The sequence below is a fragment of the Accipiter gentilis genome, chromosome 17 (genome assembly GCF_929443795.1).
Source record: "Accipiter gentilis chromosome 17, bAccGen1.1, whole genome shotgun sequence".
NCBI classification, from domain to species: Eukaryota; Metazoa; Chordata; class Aves; order Accipitriformes; family Accipitridae; genus Astur; species Astur gentilis.
Window position 1 is genome coordinate 27,751,892 of NC_064896.1, and position 19,674 is coordinate 27,771,565.

The 19,674-nt window shown below is 36.3% G+C and overlaps 1 protein-coding gene across 6 annotated transcripts in view; it reads right to left on the bottom strand.

Annotated features, from left to right (window-relative positions):
- LOC126046807 (golgin subfamily B member 1-like) overlaps positions 1-19,674 on the bottom strand; it is a 47,258-nt gene that overhangs the window by 3,603 nt on the left and 23,981 nt on the right. For all 6 annotated transcript variants that reach the window (XM_049819638.1, XM_049819637.1, XM_049819636.1 and 3 more), the window contains 8 exons: positions 8,855-19,636; positions 8,301-8,452; positions 6,600-6,759; positions 3,926-4,078; positions 2,673-2,840; positions 1,653-1,750; positions 1,163-1,297; positions 130-244 (listed from right to left, as the gene is read on the bottom strand). In XM_049819638.1, the coding sequence (XP_049675595.1) occupies positions 130-244; positions 1,163-1,297; positions 1,653-1,750; positions 2,673-2,840; positions 3,926-4,078; positions 6,600-6,759; positions 8,301-8,452; positions 8,855-19,636 (11,763 nt within the window). The remainder of the gene's footprint in view (positions 1-129; positions 245-1,162; positions 1,298-1,652; positions 1,751-2,672; positions 2,841-3,925; positions 4,079-6,599; positions 6,760-8,300; positions 8,453-8,854; positions 19,637-19,674) is intronic.

A 19,674-nucleotide genomic window follows, 5' to 3' on the forward strand; every position in this document is an offset into this window, starting at 1 on the left:
AAGGGGTAGCGTGGAGGAGATAATGAGCTGTGCCATCTTCAATCTAGTCTCCAGCTAGCAGCATACAATATGCACACCACTTTTAAGTAGCTTATGATTCAGGGGTTTTAAAAGCTTTCGTTTACTGACCTTTCGCACAATAACATGTTCACTAGGATTGATGATTAAGGCTTCCCTTTCCTCTTCAGTTTCCATCTGAACAGTGTATTCGCTAGGTACAGACCTGTAACTGCTTACTTCAAATCTGAAGAAAAATTAAAGGGAGATAATGGAGTACTGCATTATCTGCTCTTTTGAAGTACTGAATTCATATAAGCATTATTTTGTATACTAACATTACTGGGGAAAGGTGCCCACAAAAAGCAATAAGATTTAGTTTATGCTGCCAGGTCTTTTTCAGTCCCCATTTACAATCTACTCTCAAGGTGTTTCATTTATTCAGAATAACCCCCATCATTGCTAGCTGATTGAATAGTCATTTTCAGATGATGGTAGTGATGGACACTTCACGTAGGCAGATGGATAATGGCATTTTAAATTTAAACAGTGGCTGTGCTAAACCTGTTATATGTGGGATTTTCTTCTAACTTGGAAAAAAAAGAAATACCACTGACTACTGAGTCCACCACCCAAAGCAAGAAATTAAATAAGGGGGGGGGGGGGGGGGACGGGGACGGGACGACAAAGCTCATAACGTTTTCTTGATTCATAGAGTTAAACCTAGCTTTTTCATGCAGTTACACGTGCATTTCCATGCTTCAGGTACTATGGACTCACAAACAGGTTCTATTACTTGTTTGTTCTATTATTTGCTCAGAAATCTAACACCCATAGGAAAACCTATCACTAATCTCACTAAAAATAAAAGGCAAGCAAAAAAACCTGACTCTCCTTTTTCCTGTTCCATAGTCCACTTTGCATTTACTCCAGGCATAGCGTAAATGAAAACGTCACCATGCATTTGTCCAAGGGCAAGCAGAAGCAAAAGATGGCTTTGACTCTGTGAACACGCAACTTATTTCATACCCACATAATGGTTTAATGCAGCAATCTAACTGTCACATACTCCAAAAGTATAAAAAAAGAAAAAGAAATACGTTTTACAGACACTTTTCTTTCAAAAGAAAAAATCCCCCCTGTTTTACATACAGGAGTATTTTACCTGTTAATTCGCTCCTCAGAGAGTCCAAGAGCCTCTTCTGCAGCTTCTCTCCTCCTCTTCTCTTCTGACAGTGTTTCTGTCAGCTGTGAGAGCGCCTGCTGCACTGAATCGTATTGTTGCTCAGTCTCTGCAAGCCTATGACAAAATGAAATCTGAAATCAGTATTTTATGTACTTAAAGAATTACTTCCTTTTTCTTTTTTATTATGGAATGTTCTTTTTTTGTGATAAAGACTTAATTATAACGAGATGCTTTCGATTAGATATTGAAATAAAGTCACCAGTAAGTATATATCTTTACAAAAACAAACCACAAATATCACCAGAAAATAACAATTCAAGAATATGACTACGATTCATTTAATCCACTGTAATTCCGCTTCTTTCCCTTTTTCCCTAAAATGCCTCTAAGGATAGAAAAGCATTACTTTCACACTTACAACACAGCTGTCAGGAAAACAATATTGCTAATACATGCTCCCAGTCCTGACCTTTTTCTGAGTTCATTTAGCTCCATATTGTCTATTTCAACAATAATCGCAGATCTTTCCTGTGGCGCTCCAGGGGGAACTTCTGCTCTAGTTTCGTCCTAGAAAACATTAAAGGGGAAGAATAGCCAGTCACCATTTTTCTAGTTGCTAAAAATCTTTATTTCAATTAAAGAAGCCATAAGAATCACAAAGCAGTGGAACAAACCACGCTTTGTGCCATTTAATCTTTTAATTTCCGGAGCGGCAATTTTCCAAACCTGTTTTCTAACAGAAAGTTGATGAAGAACACTGCCTGTGCGTGCTGCAGAACTTGAAGGATCCATGTACACTGCACAACACAGCAACCTCTGAACGATGTCTGAAGTGAAAGAAATGCATCTACACATGCACATAGTAATATAGCACTGACTGTAGTTTCATAGGTAACGCAGCTATTCATTTACTCTTTAGTTTACGGTTCCCCTTATTTATTTCTGTTTATGGAAGAATGACAGGTTTTTTATATATGTATCCCTACAATATTTTAGGGTATTATATTAACTGATTGTTACTGAATAACCAAGGCAGCACAGGAAAACGTTTTAAAAATTAAGAGATCACAAAGGAATAAGCTTATGTATGAGCATGAGTGGTTGGCAAAGGGTACTGAAATGCTGAACTGGTGATATAGATCTCACTTCTGAAAAATATTACTCCAACATCTTGCAAAATGATTCACGACTGATGTGAAATTATCACTAAACTTTGTTGATCCAGTGATTAGCAATCATCCAATTATCTCTGCCAGCTGTAGATCAATTCAAAAAGGATGATAATTCAAAACAAAAAAAGCATATATAAACAGCTTCCTTAAATAAAAAGTCAAATAAAAACAGCTTTACAACAATAAAGACAGTTATCTTCAGCACATCGTAGGCTAGCGAAAATGCTGAATCATTTCAGCATGAAAACCAGAAAACTCTAAGCACAGAAGAAAAAAAACCAACAACAAACTAAAATAATTTCCATGTATTTGTTTACCTGAACAGTGCCTTGGAAAGATGTCACTTGCATTGTCTGACATTCCCTCTCCAGTCTTAAATAACGATTTTGCAAGTCAGTATAACGAAGCTGGTTATCCCTTAGAGTCTGCGAAAGAGTCTTCAACTGGGCAGACAAGACAGCATTCTCTTCTGCTGACTGCACAACCTGAAAGAAATTAACATTTAAATAAATAAAAATTAGGAATTATCTCCTCCAAGAAATTACTACAGATTTGAGACCTGCTGTTGAAAACAACTAAGCACTAGTTTCAAAATTGCAACTTTTTGGCAAGGTCACAGTTTGGTAAGATTTAACTAGCTGTTTTATGAGCAGTGGAAATAATGAAACCTGAGGATTGATTTCCCCTGTCATCAATATGCCCAAACCAGAAACTCAGGGTTTTAAACCCCAGTGCCTTCCTCCCTGCGTTTCCTATGATATCACCACCTGGCAAAAGACAGTAAATGTAGTTGCTACTTCAGGACAATGCATATAGCCAAATAAGCCTGACAGCACAAACATGTTCACCAGGCAGTCCATTGGGGTCTCCACCCACTACCCAAACACTCATCTTCACTTGTAGGAACTTGAGATTTCTACACCTGTTTCAAAGTTTGGTTAAAACTGTTTAAGGTTTATAAAATATCAGGGTGAAGGAGTGAAAACAGACACAATGACAGATGAAAGGTAACATAAACCTAATTTGCTTTGAACACCAGGCCACACTAAGAGAGGTTAAGGGAATTTCCAGGAACATTTACAAACTTCTGTGAACAAAACTGAACACAAACACACAGGTGCATGCAGACACACACACACTTACCATCTTAACAGCCACAAAAGGGTTCATCAAGAAATTGTAAAGGCAACATTTTCGAGGTATTTAAAATTTGGTATGAGATAGCTAAAACCTTGTTTCAGCTAAGACAGATATCTGTTTCTGTCCATAATGAAAAATATTTTACTTTGAGTAGAAGTTCAGCAGTGCCCCATCAATCTCTTCAGAATGTAGATTCAAATAAACCCCTCTCAGTCAAATAACAAGTCAGGAAAGCCTGACAGAAAGATAATACTGACATTTAATTTGTAATTTCTAGTCTGAGTCAACAGGGCTGTTTTGAAGAATCTAAGTTTTAAAGCACTCTAACTTTCAACTATACAAGACACCGCCAATTGAGCAATATTTCTATGTTGATACCAGCTCAGATTCACATGAGCTATTTAGGATTACAGCTGTCGTTCTAAGTTACCTTTGAATTAATCTGCTGAAAATGCAGATCCTTCTGGTGCATCTCCTGAAGACAGCGCTGCAGTTCATGTTGAAGCTGATTCTTCTCAGCTAAGACATGTTTGATTTCCTCTGGCGTGTCTGCACTTCCAGCGAGGGAGGCAGTTTCTAAAACCTTAAAAAATATTAGCATATTCAGGGTAAGTGGTATAGGATTTGTCTAAATAATACACAACTCCAACACTAAATATACATATGGACTATATAGTAACTTCCTTTTCACAAGATCATTTCCTTCTCACAAGTTAATATCACATTTGCAAGAGACTATATATATAAAATCTTCTATTTACTGTTTTCAACCTAAATACTTAAATTTAAAAAACAATAAAATACTACCATGAAAAGGCAATTCAACTTAATTTTTAATCACTGATTCACAGCTTTGGCCTTCATCTCTGGCAGATCAACATTTTGATGTTAATCTTCAATAATGGAGGGAAATGTGCCATCTCTAATGCTTTATGGAATCTATTTTCCTATACAATCATGAAATAAAGACTTCTACCACATAAAATATTCCATAACCCAACAGACATTACTGTTCAATAGCTTTTATTTGTGATTTATATCACAGAGAATGAACAGCATACGAGACACAAACTTGACCAACTAAAAAGTTGTTTTTAATGAATTAAAAGGAATATGGTTTACTTCCTTTGGCACAGAAAAGGCAAATAAGAATACTGTTCTAAAATAACACTTTCCTTGAACCTTTAATGATAGTCTACAAAAGACAGCAATTGCCAGACTAGGTCTCAGCTGTTGCCTTTCTAAATCCAGTGTTTTGTTCCTGGCAGAAGCCAACTCCAGCTGCTTCAGGGAAAGGGCAAGAACACATCTCTCCCTTCTCCCGCCAATTAGGTCCTATTCTAATCTACAGTAATTAGAGACTGATTTATGCTCTGAAGAATGAACTTCATTAGACCTTTAAAATTTATCAGCAACAAGTATACAAATTCTGAAAACTGTTGTCAATGTAAACTACCAAGTTCTTTTTTGATCCTCTTAAAAACTGTGTCCCTGATAATGGATTGCAGCTATAATGTCTGAGAAAATGTTCACATTACCTGAAAGAGCACATCCTTTTACTGTTTTTGTATTTGTAACCGAATGTCCCTATTCTGGGTCTATAAGAAGTGAGAGTGTAGATTCTCATTTCACTTACATCCCACAGTACTATTCGGTTGGGTTTTTTTACTCTCATTTATTTCCTTCTCAATATAAACAATCCCAATCTTTACTGAATTTTCTTCTTAGAAGTTTTTCTATATCATGCTTCCCACCTCCCTCCTTTGAAACTTCTTTTTGTATCGATGCAATAGTTCAGTGAAGCTGAGGTGAAGTGTATTACAAATTATTTACATGGAAGAATTATGTTTTCTGTGCCACTTTTCCTACCATTTCTTCAACATCCAAATAACTTACTTAGACTGGTTTTCTAAAGATATATGCAAGTCACTTTGTCTATCTGTTCCTCCAATAATATTTGCATCAGCTAGCCAACTCTAAACCTGGATTTTAAAAGAAGGTTCATGTCTCAAAAAATTATGATGCTTCTATACTTAGTGTAATAATCACTGAACTGGGGAAGACAGATCCAACTTGGTATTACCTATTGAAAGAAAAAGAAATAGGTAGAACACAGCTGTAGTACGGGCTGTCTGGCAAGTGATTAAGTCAATCGGCATGCAAGGACCCTGTGACAATAAATACGTTGTTGGCATCCCACAAGTAATAGTACAGCATCCTATTCTCTTTTGAACAAGTGTGCTATAGGAACAAGTAACGACACTGGTGTTATAACAGTGTGAACAGTAAAAGACTCATGATAGATACAAAATTGTCACAGGAAGCCAGAATCATATTCCCACATACAGACATAATGTTTTTATCTCCGCTACTACAAGAGAATTCCTCCCCGAGTTGCCTGAAAGTTCCCTATCCTCTTCTTGATTTGAAAGAATTAACTGAGAAACCTGTAAATTGCACTAGTTCTTTTTTCCCTTTCCAATATGTGTCTCTATTTATCAGCACCCGTTCTGCGGTTGAACCTTTGAACCTTTTTTTTTTTTTTTTAACTTCTTTGTATTATATTCTGGATTTAACTAACCTAAACCAGTAATTTATAAGATTACTTAAGTAATCTACTAACATTAGCAACTCAGCAACAAGCAAATAATTTACAATGTAACGACAGCAAATTGTAATTCCTTTTTGACTAAGAATCGGTAGCCTTTATTGGTTCATAACCTTCACCTTTTGCTTCACAGCCGTTTCATTTTTTATGAAGGTGCTTTCTATGTTTTTAACCATTAAAATACACCACATCAGCGAGTTTCCTCTGTTATTTTATCAACGTATCATAGACTCATGATTTTTCTTTGTTTAAAAGAAGTTGATCAACATAGCAGACTCCATTAAAAAGTGTTTTTAACCATTGCAACTCATTTGCTTGGAATAGTTGTAACTTGCTGATTTGACCCCAGGCAACCTGACATACAGGTAATGTACTCAGCCTTCTATGATTCACTACCATATGCTGTATAGTTCTCTTTTCGGAAGCAGGCTGCAAATTTAATACAATAAACCAATGGAAGTAGATTTGTGCCTCCTGCTACATTTCATTTCTTTACCTTGACTGGGTAATTGCTGCCAGCGGAGACTGATTTCTTAACAATCATGTCTTGTTGCAGCTTCTGTAGTTCTGCAATTTGTCGGTCTTTCTCAGCAACTGTGATTTGACATTGATTTCGCAGTGCCTGGGACTCTGAGAGGAGGAGGTTTTTTTCCATTCTGAACATAAAACATTATTAGACTAGACGTTAAATGATGACATACTACATACAAGTCAATGAAAAGGATAAAACTGTACTTACTGCTATTTCTGAAATAAATAATGGTAAGTTTTGAACAGTTATATGCAAATATGGAGCACTATATGAACATTCTCAATACATACTTCAGTTTAAAGACATCTGCTAGAAAAAATAATCAGAAAATAAAGCTTGTAAAGTGATAACATCACATTTGCTTCGTTGGCTTGGAGATGAGAGAAGTTCACTGGCTGTAAAGATACTAACATCTGTTAATGCAATAAATACTTCAGCTACCTAAAGAATAAGGTTGCGCAGCAAAGCAACTCCAGGTCACAGTTGTGTAGAGCACTGCTCATGACAGTCAGTCTACCCTACTGCAAGTACACAAGTTTGAAAAGGAATACCCTAGACATAGAAGACTGAAATAAACAGATATGCCACATCTCCAGAAACTGCTGTCTCACACAGGCAATAGCACAAAGGGCATAAAAGTAATTTAAACCCTTTTGAATTCAATTTCTGGTTTTAAAGTTTGGGGAAAAAAAATGGAAAAAGACTATTCACGCTGTTCACTGGTTAAGTCTACACGTTAGAATGAGGTTTGACTATTTCATGCTAACTTTCTCACATTTGCAAAGATAAATGTGGGGCTGGCCTTTTGATCTACACCCCGTCCCCCAAAAGCTTCTAGCATAAAACAGATATTATCTTACACAGACTGTAAGTAGAGATCTAGAAATTGCACTACAGACAATAAAATGCAGTAAGGCGCTAGGATACTGCCTACTGGCCTCAAATTCAAAGAAAATTATCTTCACTGAACTGACCATAGCATGCTTTCACACTTCAATCATCTGCACAAGCTGAAAAGCTTGAATAAGAACAGCAGTCTAAGATGACCAAATCTTGATCTGCCTCCACTGAGTGCCACTTAAAAATGCCTACAGCCTTCTTTGAAGCAGACCTTAGGAGGCATTCACAGAACTAGGCCCAAGATGTCACATTATTCATTCATCACAGATAATGCAAGATGTGAACAGTGCTGAAGTGGACTCTTGAATCTACAAAAATCATACACAAATGTGAAATTAATATAATTTTCAGTATGTAGTTGGGCCAAATATGAAACACCTCAGACATCTTTTAAAAAAAGAGACCGGAGGGGGAAATCAGCCATATCAATTGTTACTCTAAGAAGAGAGCATGACACCAAGTACTGAAATAAGATCCTTAAACTGTAGTTCCATATATCCAAGTCACCAACAGAACACAAAACATTCAATTAAGACTGTTTGAAACTTCACATAAACCAAGAGACCATTACACAAAGGTACAAGGATAACCGCAAACAAAGGCAACGCTGCGGAAGTTGATTTTGCACATTACAGAAATATTCTTATCCTACTTCCTGCTAAACTATCCATAATTTTGGTTTTGTGGCAGCTTTATGTCAGGTTGTGAAGCACTGAAGAATTCTAAACAAGAGCCACATGTACTATTTCATTTTAACATTTATACCTTAATCCAGCAAGCTCATTCTGGTATGATGCAATCTCTCTCTCAGTTTCTGCTTGGAAGGCTTTTGTCTGATGCAATGCCTTCTCCAAATCATCAACCTTGGTCTTCAGTTTTGATATTTCAACAGCTGCAAGGCTGGCTCCTTCTTTAGCCTACGTTTAATAAACGTGATTAGTGAACTGGAATGAAAACTATATGGTTGAGGTTTTATTAGCGCTAGACTTCCAACTACAGAATAATGTTTTTTCCCCATTTGCTCCTGTTTAACGGCATAATTACCTAAACTCCCAAAATTGCAAGCACACCTCCTCTAGTCACACAATGTTTTCTTAGCACTCACATAATTTACAAAGTTAAACTTCAGAATCCATAAAGTCTCTAAGCATTCTCTGCATAAAGGAAAGAATTACCAAGTGATGTAGCTAATTAAAATTTACCAATCTTTCCCTAGCATTCTGGGGCATATCCAAATTACTTTTAAAAGAATTTATCTCATTGATGCTGTTGCAACCAATTGGAAATGAAGCTGTGCCCTGTTTTGTTTCAGAAGTTACCTTCTGACTGCTGAGCTCCTGCAGCAATTTGTCTCGGTCATCCTGAAGACTGGCCATAGCCTTGGAAAACGCTTCAATCTGGTGAACGTAATTCCCACACTCAGATGAGAGCCTGCTAACCTCCATCTCTCGACTGACTAACGTCCTACAGAGATTTTCAATTTCATCAGCAATCTGATCAAGTGTAACCTTATCTGCAGCATCAAGAATAGCCTGATTCAGAAGAGAATGTTCTTTGAGCATACTGGTAAGATGTAATTTAAAGCCATCCAATTCAGCTTCAAGTTCATCTCCTTTCTTTTTTTCAGTCTTGAGTTCAGATGTGTATTTGCTCTGAAGTACCTTTAAGTCCTCTATTATCCTATCTCTATCATTTTGTAGAGCAGTCATTGCTTTCCCAAAGGCCTCGTTTTGGGAGCGCAGCTCACTATTTTGAGACTGAACTTCTAATATCACCTTCTCTGCAAAAGCATGAGGTTCATCTCCGTGTTCAAGTGTCAAAAGAGTCTTACTGTATTCCTCATCGGCACCCTTATTATTTCTGCCTCTTGATTTCTGGAGTTCTTGAATCTTCTTCTGACGATTTTCCCCATACTGTCCATTTGATACACATTCTTTTTTCTGAACACTATCACTAGTTAGCAGTTTCTCTCCAGATTCAGAAACAAGTTTCTCTTTGTTTAATGATGCAATCAAAGATTCTAAATCATTTACTTTAGACATTAATTTTTTATTTTCATGTTCCAAAGATACAGCAGTATCCTTTTGCAGTTCACTGGAAAGTTGCATTTCTTTTATTTGTTTTTGAAGATCGTATTTTTCTTGTTCAAGGCTTTTAATACAATCCAATTTCTGCTTAAGTAAGTCTTTCAGCTGATGGTCTTTCAGAGACAAAACTTGGTTAAGATCTTCCCTATACTTTATCAGCTGCGCACTTAGCATTGCATTTTCAGAATGAAGATCATCTATCTGATTGAGAAGTATCCTTAATTCTTGTTTCAAAGCATTATTCTCACTTGCATTGCCAACTATAAGACTGTCCCGCTGATTTAAGACATCTTGGTGAAGATGTTCCAGCTCTTTGTATTTAGAAAAAAGGTCATCCCGATCATTCTGAAGAGATGACATTGATTTTTTAAAGGCATCTATTTCACTGGCAATTGTAGCCTTATCTTGACCTGCTTTGTCTGCTTTCATTTGGAGATTTCTCAATTCATTTTCCAACCTTTGGCAGGCCTCCTCAGATTGTTGCCTCTCCACCTGCAAAGACCTTAACTGAAGTTCATACTCCTTGATTTGTTTTCTATGTTGAGTCTGTACCTGAATCAGATAGTCAGAAATTTCATCACCTTTTGATGAAATGAGTAAGGAAATTTCTTTGTCTTTATTATTTAGCATGATCTTCATTTGCTCAGAAATGGTAATCTGCTTTTGCAATTCAGCATTAATTTTTTCCTTCTCGGCTAGAAGCTGTTGCAATTCTTGTTCCTGTCTTGTAAAATTACTCTCCAGAGCTTTTATCTCTCTTCCTGCACTTTTACTATTCTCTATGAGGTGATTGAGAGAATTATTTTCTTTAAGGAGTGCCTGCAAAGCTTCTTCTTTGGACTGAAGAACACTCTCCAATTCTTGCTGCCTGTTAAAAAAAGCCATATTTTCTTCCTTTATTCTGCAGAGCTCTTCATAGCGTTGTATATCAACAGACTTTTGCCTCAAATACAGTTCATCCTTTGTTTCGTCTACCACAGAATATTTGATATTCATTTCTTGAATCTGAGTAATTTTGTCTTTCAGTTCATCTTGTAAAGACACTATTCTTCTATTACTGTCTTCTATCTGTTTCTCTTTATTTTGGATAGCCTCTTTGAACTGCATTTCCCAGGTTTTCATTTCAGTGATTACCCTGTCCCTGTCATCCTGAAGAGAGGACATACACTTTGTAAAAGCAGCTAATCGTGCCAAAGCTGCATTCAAATCTGCTTGAAGTTTCTTGTTTTGAGAGTCCTTAATGCTAACTTCCTCTTGCAAACCATGAATCTCACTAACTGCCCTATCTTTTTCTCTCTCAAGGGCACCGTGTCTTTCCTGGAGCTTAAAAAATTCTCTTTTGTGAACCAGTTTTAATTGTTGAAGATTAAATTCCAATTCTCTCTCATATTCTCTCTTTTGAATTTGTAGTTCATCTTCTTTCTTCTGAAGTTCTTTTCTCCAATTTAGATTCTCATCTGTAAGCCTGTCCACTTCATTCTTTGACTGATCCAACAGGTTCATCTGTGAAGAAAGCTTTCCCTTGAGATGATGTATTTCTTCATCTGACTTTGCAAGCTTTTCTAATGTATTACTTAAGTCCTTTTCGAATTTTTCACTTTTTGTCTGGGACAGTTTCACAGATCTTTCCAAATCCAGGATCAGCTCCTGGAACTTTATAGAATCCTTTTGCAAATGGTTGATCTCCTGCTGTTTCTCCTTTAAGAGTTCTTGCAATTCTTTCGTTTTGTTTTTACTTCCATTATTATCCCTCTGAGCACTTTTCACCTTCTCCTCAAACATTTTCACAAGATGTAACTGCTGTTCTTCTTTTTCTCTAATCACGTTACATTTTTCTGCCTTTAATTCTTCCAGTTGCTGCAACAGCAAGTTATTCTGTACCTGTGCTGCTTTCATTCTATCAGTAAGATGGTCAACTTTTTTAACATGATTAAGCAATTCTGTCTCAAGAAATTCTCTCTCATTCTTTACTTTGTAAGAACTTTCTTGTGCATTTTCTAATTCTTCCTGTAACAGACATTTATCATCCTCTAAAATCTTAACTTTTTCATTTAGACTAACAATTTCTTGTGTAAGACTTTTACATTCCATACCCAGCTTTGTTAGACAATGATTTTTATGGTCCAAAGATTTTTCAGTTTCTTTCACTTTTTCTGAAATTAAATTTCTTTCTTGTTCTAGGACAAGCACATCTTGTTCTTTTTCAGAGAGCTTATCCTTTAACACATTAATGTCCTTTAACAATGATTCATTCTCATGTAATGCATCATTGATTTTAGATTGCATATCATTTTGGTACACTTCCATTTGAACTTGGAGCTCTCCCAAAGCTGCTTTAGTTACAGTGATGTTGTTATGAAGGGTATAATTTTCATTCTGAATTTTCTCTAAAGCCTGCTTTAAATTTTCAGAAGTTTGTTTCAGCTGCTCATTCTCCTCCATTAGCTGATGATTCTGTTCAGTCAGTTCATGCAGACGATCCTGGTGTTCTTGCATCATTGCCTCTTGCTCACGTATCTGCCTTTCTGCTTTACTTTGTAATTCGTCAACTTCCATTTTCTTGGATTCACTGAGTTGTTTCAGTTGATTCTTAATAACCTCATTTTCATCAATGAGTTTTTGTAAACGCTTCTCAAGAGCCTCCTTCTCAGATTCTCCTTCCCTGAGTCTTTGAATAGCCTCTTGCTTCTCTTTTCTACTGAGATCAATAACTTGCCTCATATCTGCTATTTTACTACTGATATTCTCATACGCCTGAAGAAGTGATTCATACTCCTGCTTTAATTCACTATGTTTAGCCTTCCATCCTGTTAATTCAACTGTCTGAGAATCTTTTAAGGTATTTAGTTGGAAAGAAAAGGCCTCTTTTTCCTGAACTATAGTCTCCATGGTGGATTTAAGACTTTCACATGCCGCCGTGAGGTTTTCATTTTCAGTCAACAGTCTAGCATTTTCAGAAACAAGGCTCTCCTCTTGAGACAATGGAGAAACAGTACTTGAACTTTGTTTTTCTCTACCAAGCTCTAACAAGCGTTCAAGCATCCCTGTCTTGTTCACCAGCTCTTCTCTTTCCAACATCAGCTTATCAATCTGGTCTTTCAGACATTTATTTTCTCTCAGGGCTTCTTTACGTGATATTAAAGCCGCCTGTAATTTTCTCTGAAGGCGCTCTCTGGACTTCCCTTCTGATATAGTTCTTTGCTCTTGTAGTTTAGAATCATTTACATTTGCTGTTTTCACCAGCGGCTCTTCAATCGTTTGCATTTGTTTCGGGATTTGACATTCTGTTGCTTCTCTCAGTTTAGTTTTCCCAGAGTAATCAGCCTCTGATAGTTGCAAACAGGTGCCTTTATCTTGCAACTTTTCTTGAAGGAAATTACTTTCCAAACAAAACTCTCCCAATTCTTTTTCAGTATCATTTTCTTCCATAAGCTCTTTGCGTGACCCCACAGGTCTACTCATCTCAGCCTTCTCACGTAGCATACATAGCTCTGTCAGCAGTTTTTTGTTTTCTTCACTGAAATGTTTTACCTCCTTTTTCATATTAATCAGTTCCAAATTGGACTTTTCTAAACAGCTGACAAGTTTCTCTTTTTCACTCTTCATTTCTTCAAATGCTGTTTTGTAATGGTGGGCTTCATCTTTGCCCTCCTTTATGGCTTCGTTTAGTAATTCCTTTTCCAGATCAAGTTTATCTTTGAAATCACTAAGTGAACAACGCAATGCTTCTATTTCCTCATTCTTTTCTGCAACCTCCTTCTTAGCTTCAATTCTCATTCTCTGCAGTTTCTCCTGGTTCATCTTGTAATCCTCTTCACTTTTTTTAATAAGTGCTTCTTTCTCATTATTCACATGTTCGAGTGCTGTCTTAACCTCTATAGCTTCAGCCTCATATGCTTTCAGCTTTTTCTGTAGCTGCTTTATGTCCTCCAACAAGCTGCCCTTATATTGCTCTTGGTACTGCTCCTGCTGTCTCAAAGAGTTTAAGTTGACTGTTTCTTCTCTTTCATCACCAAATTTAACTGATATTTTTCTCAACTCTTGCTTTAACATTTCTCTTTCCTCCTGAAGTTTTGCATAATTACTTCTTAGTTCTTTTAACTCAGTGTCTTTACTTGCCAGTGCAGTGATAATGTTTTCTGACTCTTTTAAGGATGCAACCTGAACCTTGCTTCTTGGTTTGTCTGATTCCAAATTCCTTAGGTCAGGGGCTTCTTCTCCTGGCATTGCCTTAGGTGAAGCCAGCTCTTTCCCTATAGGGCACTCTTCTAACTGATTAAAGTCAAGTTCTTTACATTTTGTTTGAAGAACTTCCCAGAGTGCTTTATGTTCTTGTTTGAGATTCTCAAGGTGGGTTTTTTGTTCATCAAAATCTGCTGCAAGTTTAGTGTGCTCTTCCCTTTCTTTCTGAAATTTTTTTATATCTTCTTTCATCACCAAAAGCTCCATCTCCAAGGCTTCTTTTTCTTTTTTAAATTGATTGATGACATTAATGTCATCACTGGGGTCCAGACACTTCTTCCTGTCCCCAGCACTTAAATAAGGCTCTTCCGAGCTACAATTTTTCAACAATTCTTCCTTCTTCTTAACTTCAGACTTCAACTTTTCAAGAGCTGAGAGCAGCTGAGAACGTTCCTCTTCATATGCACTTGCATTTTCATCGAGCATAGATTGCATATGAGCAAGCATGCAGTCCTTTTCCTCTAAAGATTTAAGGTTCTGCTCACATATGTTTTGTTTTTCAGCAATGACATCATTTCGTTCTGCAATATTGTCCTGAAGTTCTTCTAAGTAAGAGGCTTTTGCAGACAAAATTTCAGTCAAATCGTTTATTTTGGCATCTTTTTCTAGAAGTTGTTGCTTCAAAGTTCCAATATGAGACTCAAAGTCTTTATTTTGTACTTCAATTAGTTTCAGCTTGTCTGTTAACTCATTAACTTTATTCAACAACTCCTCTGCTTTTTTTTGCTCTTTTTCTATTTCTTCCTGTCCACTCTTTTCTAGTTTTCCAACTTTTTGCATTAGATCTCTTCTTATTATCAATGCTGCTTGAAGTTTCTTTTTCAGATTGTCTTTTTCCTTGCCCATTTTCTCAAGATTAAACTGCATCTCCTCTTTTTCATTCATTAAATCTTTAAACACAGCTTCTCTACTCCTTAACGTAACCTGACTGTGTTCCAGTTCTTTCTTACAATCCTCAAGTTCCTGCAATACTTGGTTTAGTTCTCCTACAGAACTCTTATGAACAGTTTCAAGGTCTTGCAGTTTGGTATTTAATGTATTTCTCTCTTCAGAAAAATTCAGCATTTCATTAGACAATGATTCCATGACCTGGGTAACAGAACAGTCCTTTTCTTTCAGTTGCTGGCTTAGGCCAGAAATTAAATCCTTCTGCTGATTTAATTGGGAAGTTAAGTTTCCAATGAGTTGATCTTTTTTTCCCATTTCTTCAAGGAGACTTGCTACTTTTTCACCTTCAACGTGCAGTTTTTCTTGACCGTTTCTTACCATTTCTTCTGATTTATTTAACTTGTCTTGAAGAAATTCAACCTGCTTATTTATTTCTGCAAAAGACTCTTCTCTTTCTTGCAAGAGAGACTGTTGTTTACATAATGTTTCCTTGACTGTGACCATTTCTTCTGTCAGACATTCAATTTCAGATTTGTATTTGCCCTTCATCTTTTCAATATCATTATGCAGCAGCTCCTTCTGCTTCTCAAGTGACTGCATACTTTTTAATTCATCTTTCATGATCTCTATTTCTTTCTGTTTTTCTAAAAGCACCAGTTGCAATTGTTCTCCTTCTGCTTCTTTGCTCAAAATAGTGGCTACCAGAGTGGAGAATTTTTCCAACTGAATTTTACTATCAGTTAGCTGCAGTTCAGAATCTGAAGTCTGTGCCGCCTTTTCTTTACATAAAAGCCTACTACTAAGTAACAGAGATAAGCTCTGTGTTAATTCCTCTTTCATAAGATCCAGCTCCTGCTGCAAAGACTGGATTTTGCTATCCTTTGATTTCATTTCACTTTCTAAACTGCTCAATTGCTCAGTAAGATTATTATTTTGTAAAGTTGCCCTATCAAGTTCTGTCACCCATTTGTTTTCTGACTCAAGTAGACTTTGTTCTAGAGTTTCAAATTTAAGTTCTAATTTAGAAAGTTCTTCACCCTTCACACTAACCTGCATCTGTAACTTGTCTTTTTCAGTCTTCATCTGCAGCTTGACAGCATCTATCTGCATTCTTGAATAATTCTCACTGGTTTCTAGTTTTTCATTGATTTCTCGGAGCTCTTCCAATTTCTTTTGCAACTGATTTTGAGATGCAGTAAGTTGTGTGTTTTCAGCCATCAGTTTATCAGCCTCTTCTTGTAACAGATTTTTTTCTTTCTCTAAAGACTCTACCTGACACTGCAGACTATCTATTAAAAGTGCATTGTCATGGCAGTCTTGAGAAGATTTGGAATTTACATTGTTCAACTCTAACTTCAAACATGCTATGTTATCTGCCTGTTCAGTGCACTTCACACGCAGAGACTCCACAGCCAATTCTTTTTGATGTATTTCTTCTTCCCATGTACTTATTTGGTCCAGCGCTTTTTGGTGTTCGTTTCTGAGGGAGTCAAGTTCAACAGTCAAAGAATCAATTTTCTTCTGATTAATATCAAGCTTCTCATTCTTTTCTTGAAATTCATTAGTAAGGTTTTTCACAGCTGTACCACTTTTCTCTAATTTTTCTCTGAGAACCTCAATCTCACTAGAAAGAACATTAACCTTGCTATCTGCCAGCTGTATACTGGTATCTTTCTCCTTTAAAGAATTAAGCAGTCCAGCAATAACTTCCTCTTTTTTTCCAAGAGCTGCATTCAACTCAGTTCTTACTTCATACTGTGCTTCAATTTTCTCCTGAAGAGATAAAAAGGCATTTTCTTTCTCGTGGACTAGTTCTTTAGATTTTTGTAGTTCTTGTGTTAGTTCATATACATGACTTTGGAGCTGAGAAATTAAATTTGTCTTCTCTTCATCTTTCCTTGCTGTCTCCTTCAGAGTTTTGAGGAGACTTTCATTTTCTATAAGAGATGATTCCTTTTCTGATAAAGACTGGTCCATCTCAATTATTACATTCGTCTGATGTTGTAATTCTTTTTGTAAATTCACTTTCACTTCCTCCAGCTCTACCACCTGTTTCTTTAAGACCTCACATTCATTCTCTTTCTCTTGAAGTTGTGTCTTTAAATTCTCACTGAATAATGAAATATTGTTGATGGTTAAGTCTTTTTCTGAAACAAGTACTTTTAATTGTTCTGCTTCAGAGACTAAAAGCTCTAACTGTTTCTCCTGCAAAACAGAAGATTCCTGTACCTCAGAAAGCTGTGCTTTTAAACTGATGTATTCATCTAACTTTTGTTTTAAAGATTCGTCCTTCTGTATAATTGAATCATTCAACTGGGATGACTTCTCCGTCATGTTTCTAAGCTGATATTGAAGGTCAGAAATAACCTCCATATTCTCAGACAGTTGAACCCTAAGTACATCAGACTCTTCAGATTTATCTTTTAGTAACTTTAATTCTTGGGCTTGCCTCTTAAATTCATTTTCTTTTTCCTGCATTGTGTGTCTAAGCTGGCTGGTTTCAAAACCTAGGGCTTGTATTTGGTTTTGCAGAGCTGAAATTATTTGCATATATTGTCCTTCTCCTGCCATTTTACTATCTTTCATTTGCTGAATCAAAGCCTCCTTTTCAGAAAGGAGAGTTTCTTTTTCTTCAAAGACAGCTTTTAAGTTTTCTTTTTCAATCAACAGGCCATCAATTTGGTCCTTCAGAGCTAAAATATTATGACTTTGCTGGGACAAGTGTGAAGTTAAAGCAGCTATTTCATCTGACTTTTTCATTACCGTAACATTAACTGTTTCAATGTCTACTTTCAATTTTTCATTTTCTAGAGCTGCTGTATGTGCTTGCTGCCTTGCTGAAGTAATTTCAGACTGCTGCTGTACCAACTGTGACTGAAGAAATTCACATTCACGTGACTTCTCGCTCAATAAGCTTGAAAAGTCCTCTTTTTCATGCCTAAGCATATCCAATTCTTTGTTTAATACCTGTAGCCGATTACTTAACACTGTGCTTTCTTCCATTTTTTCAGAAATTTGCCTATGAAACTTCTCAAGTTCTGAACCCTGACTTTTTACAGTCAGGTCTCTTTCCTCTACCAACTGAGATAACTCTGTTTTTTCATCTTTAAGTTTTTTAATTTCATCCTGCAACTCTACAACACAAAGCTTACTCTCTTCCATTTCCTTACGTAACGAATAATTTTGGAGGTTTTTCTCTTCTAGAGACCTGTTCACAGTTTCAAAATCCACAGTTATGCTTTGAATTTGTTCCTGCAGTAATAAATTATTTTCCTTACTATGGCTGAGCTCTTGGATTAGGCTACTACATTCAGATAACTTATTATTTAACATTTCTTCTTTCTTTAGTTCTTTGTCTCTCGTATCCTTCAGCTGAATGAGAAGTGATTGCATTTGTTCATGCAACTGTTGTGTCTGTTCCTTGCTTTCAAACAACTGATCAGCTAGCACATTACATTCCTTTGTTTTCTCCTGCAGCTGTTCTGCAACTGAATTTTCTTTTTGCTTGGCAAGTATTGAAAGTTGTTCAATCTCTTTTGCCAGAGTGTTTTTATCACAATTTAGTAATGAAAGAGTTTTTTCATACTCAGCAGTGCTAGCAGATAACTTATCCTCTATTTCTGCCACAGCCTGGATTTTCTTTAACAATTCACACTCTCTTACATCCAGGAGTTTGGACAAATTCTCATTTTCACTGATTAGCTGTTCCTTCTCTTTTTCCACCATATCTATACTTTTTTTCAGATATTCATTTGCTTTTATTTGCTCTGCCAATTTTACTTCTTTGTCTTCAAGATCTGCATGCAATTGCTTATTAGCTGAAGCTTTCTCCTGTGTCTCTATTTCCATTTTCTTAATTTGTTTATGTATTTCATTTAATTGGTTATTAAGTTCTTTGCAACATGTCTCTTTGGCTTTCAGATCTCCAGTTAATTTAAGTTTAGTCTCTTCATTTTGCTGCTCCAAAACCCCAAGCTTCTGCTCTAATGAAATAATGAACTCTTGCTTCTCTTGTAATTCTTTTTTAATTGTTTCCTGATGTTCAGTATGTTCTATAAGCTTCCCAGATAACTCAGCCAACTCTTCATCTTTTTTAGCATTTTCCAAAACCAGTTTGTTGTATGAATCTTTAATTGATTTTAACTCATTTTCAAGTTTCTGTGCTTTACTCTCTTTCTCTTTAAGCAAATTGTTCCATTTTTCCTTTAGAGTATTGTTTTCCTCAAGCTGAGATTTCAAATATTCAGTTTCTTTTCTTTGTTTATCCTCGGTTTCTTGTAGCTTTTCAGATGATTTACTTATTTGTTCTTTCAGCAAAGTAATTTGTGACTCGCACTCCGCAAGTTTGTTATGGTATGCGACATTGTTGGCCTTGATTTCAGAATGGAGACGCTTAATTGTAATGCTGTTCTCACTGCTTTGTCTTATTAATTCCTCGTTTTCTTTGGTTTTAGCTTCATTCTCAACTCTAACTCTTTCTAGCTCTAGTCTCATTGTATTACTCTGCTCAGAAAGGACAGATATCTTCACGCTTGCATCTCTTACATCAGCTGTTTGTACTTCTTTCAGTAAATGAGTTTCCCTTTCAGCCTTTGATAAAGCCTCTTCCATCCCTCGTATTTCTTCCTCTTTGCATTGCACTTGACGCTTCAGGATGATAACCTGTTCAGAATATTCTGTCATATTCAAAGACAAGACAGACATCTCCCTGTCTTTTTCTGCCAGTGCTTCTTTAAGATTATCAATTTCTCTTTCACGTTTCTGGAGATCTTGAATAAGTTGAGATCTTTCCTCTAAATGGCTGGTATTCAATTTGTCAAGCTCTTCATTTGTCTGGTCCAGATCCAGCTGCATCGACTCTACCACACCATCTTGCTTCAAAGTCTAAACATCAAGAAAATAATGTTACAAAAAACACTTCA